We start from the raw sequence: 12,487 nt of genomic DNA, 5'->3' as shown, positions 1-12,487 counted from the left end.
GAAATTTTAGTGTGTAGCCATTTCTCACTCACCTGTGAATTCTTAAGTAGGTGCACCGAAAATGACAGCATCAAAACTGAGTCAAACAGTAAACCTAAGCTCATAATTCTCAAAGTATATTTATTTCGTAGATGGTATACTTTTATCAAAAGAAATGCTTGCAAATTTTAATAAACAATGTCACACAGAAGTGTTTATGGGAACTGCAGAAGATAGAATATAATAATATAGAGGCACTGTTAACTTCAGGTTAATCTTTATTACTGAATACAGTTATATTCAGTCACATCAAAATAGCTCCATTATGATTTTTGTATATACATATATATGTTGATTTATTAACAACAACAAACATGTATTGTCTTAGTGAAACACACAGCATTAGTATCGACATGTAGGCCTATGTTTTCAAGTTGGACAGATTAAGGAAACAATTACTCCCACTTTGTTGATATCATTAGTATTATTATATTGAACATTGAGAGAAAATAGATTAGTAGATTACCTATTTATTGAAGATTCTCTATTCTCTGGCCTTCAGTAGAAGATGAAGAAAATATATTCAGTTTATTTATTTGAAGAACAGCGTATTATGTTTTATATTGAATTTCTGTGAAGTTGACATTGAAATTTGTTACACATATTACTCATTTTAATACATATTTTTATTTGTGTTACAATCATGAGAAATTTGAGTATAAGATAATAATTAATTAAAATACCGAGATAGTCAGGCTCTTCTGCACTACAGAAGAGAGAAGGTGTGTAATGAATACACCTGACGACTTAGGTTTGACATAAACTTCAGTCTAAATATTTGCCCACAATATTTTCACTATATTGGAGTTATGGTTCACATATAGATAGTTATTCTGTAATTACCACAATTTTACTTACACTGCAGTACAAAAATTGTGTAGAGTAAATGTGTAAAAGAAATATTTTGCATCTGTTGTACTGTCAGACTTCTCTGATACTGACTCACATAATGAGAGTAACTAAAATCATCAGTTAGTACTAATGAAGATTTCATCACTTGTAAATAGGGCACCAGCACTACAATTACTCCAAGTAATGAAATATGTTACTTTTAAAAAATAAGAAAAATATGCTGATTCCAATTAGTATTATTTGAAAAATTCAACAGAGTGTATTATCATACAAAAAAGGAAGAATTCTATTGAACTTGTGTGTTGAGGGTGAGTATATTTAGGATTTCAAATAATGGGATTTTGCTTCCTCTGATCTTTGCTGAAATGATGATCAAATTAGATATGCTGTACCTATACCAATTCATACAAAAATATGAGGATCATTGGTTTCTATCAGTATCAGCAGATTAAAAATAAACTTCATAGGATTATTATTTTTTTGTGATTTCGTTGCATTTTATTTTTGTTGTGAATATAAATAATAGACAGATGTTTCTACACATTTCATATTACATATAGACATTACTTTGATTTCACAGTAACATTATATTTATCTACATTGTACAATTTGTAATTTTTACAGTCTGTTAGTTTGAAATCGTTTTGAATTAATAATCATGGTCCAGATGTTCAGCAAGACTTTTATTAAATTGTGATCAAATACTAAACAGTACTTCAAATCTAAGAGTAGCTTACGTTCACATTTTTTCTTGTTCTGTGACTTATCTGATGTGCTGTAGATCCACTGTTCTAGTTTAAATTAAAGCATATTGTTAGTGGTTCAGCCTTTATCAGATGTCATGATGTGGAGAAGGCTGTATGGATATTCCAGTAGGCTTCTCAGAGATCAGCTTTTTGTCATAATTTAATTTGTATATTTAAACCCTGTGTTCAGTCAGATAGGATACATTTAAAGTTATCCACATGTATACAAGTTGTTGCCGGATAGAAACTTTTGAATCTTTTCTTTACTTACTGTACTGCAAAAAAACTAAGGAACCATTTTTATCTTAGTTTGTCTCAACTTCATGTATGATAGCTACAACATAGACTTGTGTCTAAAGTTGCAAATAGTTAATATATTCAGCATAAAGACAACTTTTCCATTTGGCCCCTGTTAGAAAAATTACCCGTTTTTTGGAAGAAAATTACTATTTTTATTCAAATGAAGCAATTTTTTTCATGATGAATATTGTTGAAACCGAACTAAAATATCGATCATATTAATCATCTGTTAGACAATTTATGTAACATCAGTTAATATTTTTTATTGTAGCGAATTGAGTATTCACAAAGGGGAATGAATTTTCGTTCCACGAGCTGACACTTTTGTTGTTCATTGCAATTCATTGTATTACCTTTTTGTAAGTACTTAAATACTAGCCACTTTAGCAGTTAACCCATTTTTTCTCTCAGAACTGAACGCAGTGCCATGACCATGTTTCAGTTTCAAGTATAAAAAAGAGTGGATTATTAATAACTACACTGCCATTGAATGCAAACATATAATTCATTACTATTGTTAAAACTCATTTACTTACCGATTTTCTAGTATTTCCATACTGTGTACACCATGTCATACTTCAAAAGAATTTGTGCACTTGTGTCTGACGAAATAAATAATGAACTATGTAAAATATAAACTCTAAGATTAAGGCATCTGCACTACAAGGCTTCCATCTCGCACAGTAGCTGACTGTGGCCAGATACTGGGTTGTACAGGCTTGATTCTCTCTGTGATAGGTATCTTTGTAGCTGAAGGAGAGGCCTCAAAAGGCTCAACAAGAGGAGCAGCGGGAATTGTTGGTTCTCTCTGGGCGTGTTTGATTGTAGACACAAGTAATGTTATCAGAAGAACCATCCCACCGCAGCAAAACACGCCCAGACCAACCAAACGGCAGAGCTCTAGACGGTGGTTGAACGCAATAGCGGTGCGATCAAGTACTTCCAGGTCGTAGCCTGTCTCCAGCACAACCTGACGAGGTGGTGTCAGGTGGCCCACCAGCATGGCAATCATGCCAATTAAGAGTAAGTTGGCGCCTCCCCAAATACCAGCGCGAAACCAAAGACCTTGGGAGCAACAGGATTTCCTTCTCTTAGCGGGATCCACCATATATTCGAAATCATCTTCATCCTGCAAAATAATGCACATTCATTTGTAATAAGTTGTAGGTGACATTATCATGATCAACTCTTAGTGATATAATACAGGGCGACTCAAAAGAACGGGAAATTTTGGAATGGAGATTAATGGACGAGTACAATTACTTCGCATATATTTATTTATATCAAAGTATAGTACAGAGTATGCCATTATTGAATGTCACAAGCATTTTTATTTCTTGAATATCATATCTGATAGATGAGGTCCCCCTCGGCGCACACATTCCTGTAGTCTGATAGAAACGTTATACATGAATCAACCTAACATTTCAGTAGGAATCCTGGAGATTTCCTCTCGTATTCTTGATTCAAGATCTTCGGTGGTAGCAGGTCGACTAGGGTAAACCGCGCTCTTAAGCGTGTCCCACAAGAAAAAAAAAAATAAATTGCACGCTATCAGGTCAGGCGATCTTCGGGGTCATGCAATGTCATACCGAACCTTCAAGTGACACGGTTAGCAAACAACAGTCACACAGCTCCCATCGATGTCCGTGCCGTATGTGCCACTGCTCCGTCATGTTGCAACCACCTGTTGGCAGGAAAATCTGGCATTTCATGCGAATAAAGTTTTCCATCATCGCAACACAATGAATAGACGTTGCAGTGATTATGCACCCACGTCATCATAAAAAAGTAGTGGTTTGTAATGCCACTCGATGACATCGTGCACCATGCAGTAACCTCGCTGCAGTGCAATGCACGCTCGTGTAGCTGATGTGGATTTTGCTCAAGATAATAACGAAAATTATGCCTATTGACAAAGCCTGAGCTTCGTCTGAGGTCCGTAGGATGGTAATGAAATTGTTGCCGCCATGCACTTTTCCTATCAAGCGTTCAGCATATTTTATAGGCATTAGCAGATTGCTAGGTTGGCGCTGCTGAACGATCTGCAGCTTCTACGGATGGAACTTCATATGCATTTTCAGTATTCGTTGAACACTCGAACGACGCAACTGTAGAGACTCTGCGTGACGTCGAACAGAGCGCTGTGGGTTTCTTACGAAAGCACTTCGTACAGCCTCGATACTGTCTCCCGTACGAGTGGTTCTGGCTCTCCGTTCAAAAAGGTTCTTCAATGCATAACCAGCTGCTTCAAAACTGCGGACCCAGGTATTGATTGTATGCATTGAGGGAAACAGCCATGGCATCCGACGATGAAATGACGCCAAAATTCTCGACGTTTGGCCTCCACATTTCCATTTTTGTCATAAGCTTTTACCACAAAGGCATGCCGCACACCGTTCCCTTGCTCCATGTTTACTGTTTACTAAATGGCAAGACAGTGCAAGTAGTAGAATGTATATGTCATTCGCAGCCACCTACCTCGCAGCATTGCCACAAAACTTTCCGAAATTTTCTGTTCTTTTGAGTCACCTTCTACGACAAAATCAATTAACTACTTAATGAAACTATCAAAAATATATTCTAAATATCTTCAATTTATATCCCCACCGCAAATTTTTAAATTTAATTTTTTATGTTCTCCTACGTTTCATTTTTATAAATTCCACCATCCTTCAGAAAAACACCAGTAGCCTGTATTAACAATTTGTTACATGTTAGGATACACACAGGAGTTATTGAAAGTTACCATAATTTTTATTTGAAACAGTTACTTAGTATCTGGTTAACTGCTTTTGTTGCACTAAATACCAAAAGCACAATCTGTGTAGGCATTGTGCTATATGTGCTATGAAAATCTTATGTGGAAGTTGTAATAAGGGAAATGATAGATAGATAGATAGATAGATAGAGAGAGAGAGAGAGAGAGAGAGAGAGAGAGAGAGAGAGACTTCTGGTTGACATTTGTCGAATATTTAGAATGAACTTTTTAAAAAGATAAATACAAGCTTAAGGAAATTAAGGGTCCACTATCTGAAAAACAGAATCTCGTTTGCTGCTATAATTGCGTAATTTATTTCCCTGTCATTCTATCTAGACACTGTTTTCATCTAAGAGCTTGAATAACTTCTCTGATGACTTTAGCGAGAGCGAGCATTGCCAGCAGGGGGAACAGAAATTGCTGAAATCAATTTTTTCAGGACAGCAGCAAGTGGCACCAAATATTTTTTATCATCCTGCTTCTCACAGTTTAAAAAGAGCGTCTCACAGTTCCAAACAGTCGGCTGATTACATTACTGATGTCAGAGATTAAGTTGATTCTATAACAGTGTTTGTAGCGTCTGTGGTCATGCGTACAAACACTGTTATACCAACAGCTTCGTCTCTTACATTGGCGATGTTATCAGCCAGCTACTCTGAACTGTAAATTCCACAGTTTCTGACGCGCTCCTGTGAAACTGAGCGAAAACGGCCAGTAAAAAAATACTGAGTGCGACTTGTGGCTGTCCTGAAACACTTTAAGATTTCTTTACTATCCAATTCCATTCCCTCTGTTTCTCAATGCGAAGAAGTCCTAGATAAAAGAGCTCTGTGTATCAGTCTGTTGTCACGCGGCAACGTCTAAAGAACGGCTTTACATTTAGAGAAAAATCAAGTGAGGGAGTTGAGTGGTACTGTCATACATATGTATCTACATGCATCTACATCTAAACTCAACAAGCCACCTCACATGCTCCACTGTCTCTTCCTCTTTTTCCTTCCCAGCCGCAAATTGATTCCATATTTTTAGATTTCCAGAAGGCTTTCGACACCATTCCTCTCAAGTGTCTTCCAACCAAACTGCGTGCCTACGGAGTATCGCCTCAGTTGTGCGACTGGATTCGTGATTTCCTGTGAGAAAGGCCACAGTTCGTAGTAATAGACGGAAAGTCATAGAGTAAAACAGAAGTAATATCCGGCGTTCCCCAAGGAAGTGTTGTAGGCCCTCTATTGTTCCTGATCTATATTAACGACATAGGAGACAAACTAAGAAGCCGTCTTAGATTGGTTGCAGATGATGCTGTCATTTACCGTCTTGTGAAGTCATCAGATGATCAACACGACTTGCAAAATGATTTAGATAAGATATCTGTATGGTGCGAAAAGTGGCAATTGACCCTAAATAAGGAAAGGTGTGAAGCTATTCACATGAGTACTAAAAGAAATCAGCTAAATTTCGATTACGCGATAAGTCACACAAATCTGAAGGCTGTAAATTCAACTAAATATTTAGGGATTACAATTACAGATAACCTAAATTGGTACGATCGCATAGATAATATTGTGGGTAGAACAAACCAAAGACTGCGATTCATGGACAGAACACTTAGAAGGTGCAACAGGTCTACTGAAGAGACTGCTTACACCACGCTTGTCCGCCCTATTCTGGAGTATTGTTGTGCCGTATGGGATTCGCATCAGGTGGGACTGACGGATGACATCGAAAGAGTACAAAAAAGGGCAGCTCGTTTTGTATTATCGCGAAATAGGGGAGATAGTGTCAGAGACATGATACGTGAATTGGAGTGGCAATCATTAAAACAAAGGCGTTTTCCGTTGCGACGGGATCTTCTTATGAAATTTCCTCCGATTGCGAAAACATTCTGTTGGCGTCCACCTACATAGGGAGAAATGATCGGTCCGCCCCCGGTAGCTGAGTGGTCAGCGTGACGGCATGTCAATCCTAAGGGCCCGGGTTCGATTCCCGGCTGGGACGGAGATTTTCTCTGCTCAGGGACTAGGTGTTGTGTTGTCCTAATCATCATCATTTCATCCCCATCGACGCGCAGGTCGCCGAAGTGGCGTCAACTCGAAAGACCTGCACCAGGCGAACGGTCTACCCGACGGGAGGCCCTAGCCACACGACATTTCATTTCATTTCATCATCACGACAAAGTAAGAGAAATCAGGGATCGCACAGAAAAATTAAGTGCTCGTTTTTCGCGCGTGCCTTCAAGAGTGGAACGGTTGAGAGACAGCTTGAAGGTGGTTCATTGAACCCTCTGCGAGGCACTTTACTGTGAATAGCAGAGTAATCACGTAGATGTAGATGGAGAACGACTGTTAGTAAGCAACGAAAGCGTTCGGATCCTTCTAATTTTGTCTTCGTGGTCTTTTCGTGAGATATATCTAGAAGAATGTAAAAGGTTCCGTAATTCTTCTAGGAACGTACGTTATTGGAATTTTATCCCTAACTACACAGCCTGTCTCTTAGAGTCTTCCGCTGAAACTGCATGACAGCCTCTCTCTTTCTCTCTTTCTAAACGAACCCATGAAAAAACGTACTTCTGTTTTCTGTAAATTCTCTATTTCCTCTGTCGGTCGCAATTGTTATGGGTCCCAGACTCAGGCGCAATTCTCAGATACTGGTCAAACGAAGTTTTCGTAAGCTCTGACAGTGGTGGAAGGTTGTTCGAATGAGCCTCAATCAGGCCTCTGCCTTTCCTACGATTAGTTTTATGTTACCGTTCCACTAAATAGCTCCATATGCGTGTCCTTTGATATTTAATGCGCGCGTTTGCTTCTAGTGATCGTTCAGCAATAGTGTAATCAAATCACAATTACTCGTTCTGCCTATGTATGTCAAGTACGTTACATTTGTTTGTGTTGATGGTCAACTGCCTTGCACAAAGAGTTGATCTGCAGGAGCTCTTCCTGCATTTCAGTACAGTTTTCTAGCGATGATTTCTCTGTATACAAAAGTATCAACTGTAAACAGTTTCATGGAACCTCTGAAGTTGTCGTCTAGGTAATTCGTGTATATTGTGAACGGCACTGGTACTGTAACACTCCACTGGGGCAAGCATGCTTATATTCTTATCGACATATCAGAAAATTTGTCTCCGTTAAATACGACATGTGTTTTGTCTGACAGAGCGCAGCTGTGTCTAATACCTTCCGGAAGTCAAGGACGACGATATTGACTTGTGTGCAGGTATCTTCTAACTTCTTGATTTCGTTGACGCCTCAAAGGGCTGGCCAGTGAAAATATAAAATAGTGAGATTATCGTGCTAAATGCATTTTGAAGTAAGCTTTCAACGGACCAGAGCTCTTTTGTCAACACTTTCTTCCCTTAGCCATACAATAACGACTTTCAGGTGTGGATGATCTATGCTCCAATCTCTCCCTTCTGTTAAGTCCACAGCCGCGCGGGATTAGCCAAGCGGTCTGGGGCGCTGCAGTCATGGACTCTGCAGCTGGTCGCGGCGGAGGTTCGAGTCCTCCCTCGGGCATGGCTGTGTGTGTTTGTCCTTAGGATAATTTAGATTAAATAGTGTGTAACCTTAGGGACTGATGACCTTAGCAGTTAAGTCCCATAAGATTTCACACACTTTTTTTTTGTTAAGTCCACAGAAAAACCCTCTAATACTAATCCTCGGTTTTCACAAAGAGAAGAACTCTACTGTTCCTCACATCTGTGGCTGTTTCCGATTTTTGATATTTCTGGCATGAATCATAGTAAATGTATAAATGTAGAGTAAAGAGTCTAAGACTTGGAATTCTTTATTAACCCTAAATATTGTCTACATACACTACTGGCCATTAAAATTGCTACACCAAGAAGAAATGCAGATGATAAACGGGTATTCATTGGACAAATATATTATACTAGAACTGACATGTGATTACATTTTCACCCAATATGGGTGCATAGATCCTGAGAAATCAGTACCCAGAACAACCACCACTAGACGTAATAACGGCCTTGATGCGCCTGGGCATTGAGTCAAACAGAGCTTGGATGGCGTGTACAGGTACAGCTGCCCATGCAGCTTCAACACGATACCACAGTTCATCAAGAGTAGTGACTGGCGTATTGTGACGAGCCAGTTGCTCGTCCACCATTGACCAGACGTTTTCAATTGGTGGGAGATCTGGAGAAAGTGCTGGCCAGGGCAGCAGTCGAACATTTTCGGTATCCAGAAAGGCCCGTACAGGACCTGCAACATGCGGTCGTGCATTATCCTGCTCAAATGTAGGCTTTCGCAGGGATCGAATGAAGGGTAGAGCCACGGGTCGTAACACATCTGAAATGTAACGTCCACTGTAGAAAGTGCCGTCAATGCGAACAAGAGGTGACCGAGACGTGTAACCAATGGCACCCCATACCATCACGCCGGGTGATACTCCAGTATGGCGATGACGAATACACACTTCCAATGTGCATTCACCGTGATGTCGCCAAGCACGGACGCGACCATCATGATGCTGTAAACAGAACCTGGATTCATCCGAAAAAATGACGTTTTGCCATTCGTGCTCCCAGGTTCGTCGTTGAGTACACCATCGCAGGCGCTCCTGTCTGTGATGCAGCGTCATGGGTAACCGCAGCCACGGTCTCCGAGCTGATAGTCCATGCTCTGCAAACGTCGTCGAACTGTTGGTGCAGATGGTTTTTGTCTTGCAAACGTCCCCATCTGTTGACTCAGGGATCGAGACGTGGCTGCAAGATCCGTTACAGCGATGCGGATAAGATGCCTGTCATCTCGACTACTAGTGATACGAGGCGGCTGGGATCCAGCACGGCGATCCGTATTACCCTCCTGAACCCACCGATTCCATATTCTGCTAGCAGTCATAGGATCTCGACCAACGCGAGCAGCAATGTCGCGATACAATAAACCGCAATCGCGATAGGCTACAATCCGACCTTTATCAAAGTCGGAAACGTGATGGTACGCATTTCTCCTCCTTACACGAGGCATCACAACAACGTTTCACCAGTTTCACCGGTCAAATGTTGTTTGTGTATGAGAAATCGGTTGGAAACTTTCCTCATGTCAGCACGTTGTAGGTGTCGCCACCGGCGCCAACCTTGTGTGAATGCTCTGAAAAGCTGATCATTTGCGTATCACAGCATCTTCTTCCTGTCGGCTAAATTTCGCGTCTGTAGCACTTCATCTTCGTGGTGTAGCAATTTTAATGGCCAGTAGTGTATTAATATCTGTGTATAAGCGGCAAAGTAAGTTCAACTAAAAGTAATTGCTTATCTAAGGGTGACAAACGAACAAGGGTCGAAACTAAATATGTAGTTTAAGACAGTTTGTTTGCGTACTTGCAATCTGATGATTACTCCTTTAACGAACAGTGAATCTGTGACGGCAAAACTACAAGTTAGTCGGAGACAGTGATTCAAACAAACCTAAGCTCCATATATTTGTAAATGACTCAACGTAAATTATTAATGAGAATGCTTTACCCTTCGTTACGTATATCTGGTATCATGGGGCTTTTGTCAACCTGATCACTGATAGTACGTTTTCTGAACAGCCTCTGATCTGTCAGTGGTGAAGAGCATTTGAATGTAAAGTTTACTCAGTAATTGCATATACAATGCCTGTAAAAAAGCAAAGTGCCCAGAAGATAAGGTCGGAGGTCAATGCACCTTCATACACATACACACCATCACCGGGTTAGTAAATGATTAGCGTTTCAATTCTCTGTGGCAGGTTGAACCGTCACCAGATTGTATTAGTGTCGTTCGCTTTTAGGGTTGTTAGCTGGCCTGGAAGGAAAATAAGGGGCGACGACAGCGTCAGATGTTGAGTGATCACTGTGAAGAACACAGACATATAGCGTAGTCATGTGAGACAGCGTTATCAGGACTTAACCATGTTTGAAAGGGGTCTGACTGTGGGTGTACACTTGGTCAGACCGTACAACATGCAGAACAGAGAGGCACTGGCCCGAAGGTGCCCCGTATGGGAACGAGAGGGCAGACATATCCATCATCAAGATTCCGGCCAACCACGTCTGACCACCACAGGGAGGGGTCGCCTCGCAGTGTTGTGCACCAAGAATATAAGTAACCTTTTCATGTCTATGGCTAATATCTGAGAACAAGTAAAGGACTCCTTGCAACATTTCGTGTCATGCCACGCCACTGGTAGGCGATCAGCAGCAGCCGGAAATTACCGTCCCATGCGTAAGCTGCCGTTAACAGCACGACACGAACGACTGCGTTTAGAGATGCGCTGTGAGTGTGACCAGGAAGCATGAACTGCTGATGAATGGCGTCGCATTGCGTTCAGCGACCAATCGCGGTTCTGCACTATCCCACACGACGATCGTCAGTGAGTATGGCGGCCACCGAAAGGTGCTGTTTTCCAGTGTTTAGCAGAGGCATAGCTGCGTTATTCCTGACGTCATGGCGCGGATAGCCGTCGGGTATGACTTCAGGTCAAGGCTGGTAATGACTGAGAGAGCTCTGATGGCAGAACTGTATGTCACAAACATTGTGCGTTCTCATGTCTCACGTCTACCTGCTCTTTTCCTAAAAGACACACCTGTCAGTCTTGCAGAGGCAAATTTTGTGAAACTGTTCCTGCATTCCCTCGAAGTGTGTTTAGTTTGCACCTAAATGTTTTGTTTTCTCATATCTGCGTCTTGAATATTAACACGTGTGTTTTGAGTCTAGCTCACTGCCGAAGCAGGTTGGGCCACCTGGTGGTCCGTCATCTGTGCTGCTGGTTTCCCAGATTTGAAACTAGCCGGTTGTCAGTCTGCCGCGACGTTTCATAGAACCTCCGGGCAGTCTGCTTTATGCGATCCCTTACCATGGGGATTCCTGATTCTTCATGCAAGGTCGTGGTCGGGTAGTCTCGCGGTAAGTGTAAGGCGAGTCGCAAAGCTCCCCTTGCACCCCTTGGAGCCGACATATGTGGGCATCGGCTACGTTTCCCCACACTGCGGACGAGCATTCTAGCACTGGTCGGATCAGTGCTGGATGCAGCGTAATTCCACGGTGTTGAGAAAGCGTTGATTCCATATTTAATACGGGTTAAAGATCCTTAAAAGGGGCATACCCCAGGCAACTCGAATGTGTGGGTTCTGGGTCAGACGCCTACCAAGAGTTACTCCTAGATACTTAGCCCTGCGAGACCAGGGGATGGAACTTCCCATGATTCGCAACGGCTGAAGATCCATGGACACTCTATGTCGCGTTAATACGACAGCCTGGCTTTTCGCGCCACTGAACTTGATGCGTCACTTACTAGCCCAGCCTCCAAGGACGTCGCATGCCGCCTGTAAACGGTAAACGATGTCGATTCTTTGGGGACGCGTAGCGTGAGGTGTCATCAGCATATAACGCCAGGAATACTATGAGTGCGGTACATTGGCTATACAATACAGGAAGTACAGCAGCGGGCCCAGTACACACCCCTGCGGCACTCCCTCACGTAGGGATCTAACCTCTCATCCGACAGTATCGTGGTGCAATTTTTCAACAGGGACAAAGCTCGATCACAAGTGGCACGTGTCTCTGCACGCTGTGTGAGCGATGTTGAGATTCTCCCGTGGCCAGCAAGATCCCCAAATCTGTCCCTGATAGAACGTGTGTGAGGCGAGCTCGGACGTCTGTCACAGCGCCAGTATCAAGGATATGAAGGTCCAGTTGCAACAGTTCCGGGCCAGATTGGCTCGGAAGGGGACACAACGGCCGTAAACACCCCTCCCAACCGAATCAGTGTATGCATCCAGGGTGCTTCGCTTTTTTTGCCAGGCAGTG

The 12,487-nt window shown here is 41.9% G+C and overlaps 1 protein-coding gene across 1 annotated transcript in view; it reads right to left on the bottom strand.

Annotated features, from left to right (window-relative positions):
- Positions 1-239: 239 nt before the first annotated feature.
- The window catches only part of LOC124790031 (nucleolar protein dao-5-like), a 317,366-nt gene continuing 305,118 nt past the window's right edge, over positions 240-12,487 (bottom strand). The window contains exon 3 of the mRNA XM_047257586.1: positions 240-3,066. Within this exon, the coding sequence (XP_047113542.1) occupies positions 2,584-3,066 (483 nt within the window). The 3' untranslated portion in view covers positions 240-2,583. The remainder of the gene's footprint in view (positions 3,067-12,487) is intronic.

The sequence above is a fragment of the Schistocerca piceifrons genome, chromosome 3 (assembly GCF_021461385.2).
Source record: "Schistocerca piceifrons isolate TAMUIC-IGC-003096 chromosome 3, iqSchPice1.1, whole genome shotgun sequence".
NCBI lineage: Eukaryota > Metazoa > Arthropoda > Insecta > Orthoptera > Acrididae > Schistocerca > Schistocerca piceifrons.
Note: the sequence above shows the minus strand (reverse complement) of the source record. Positions and strands in the feature narration are given on the sequence as shown.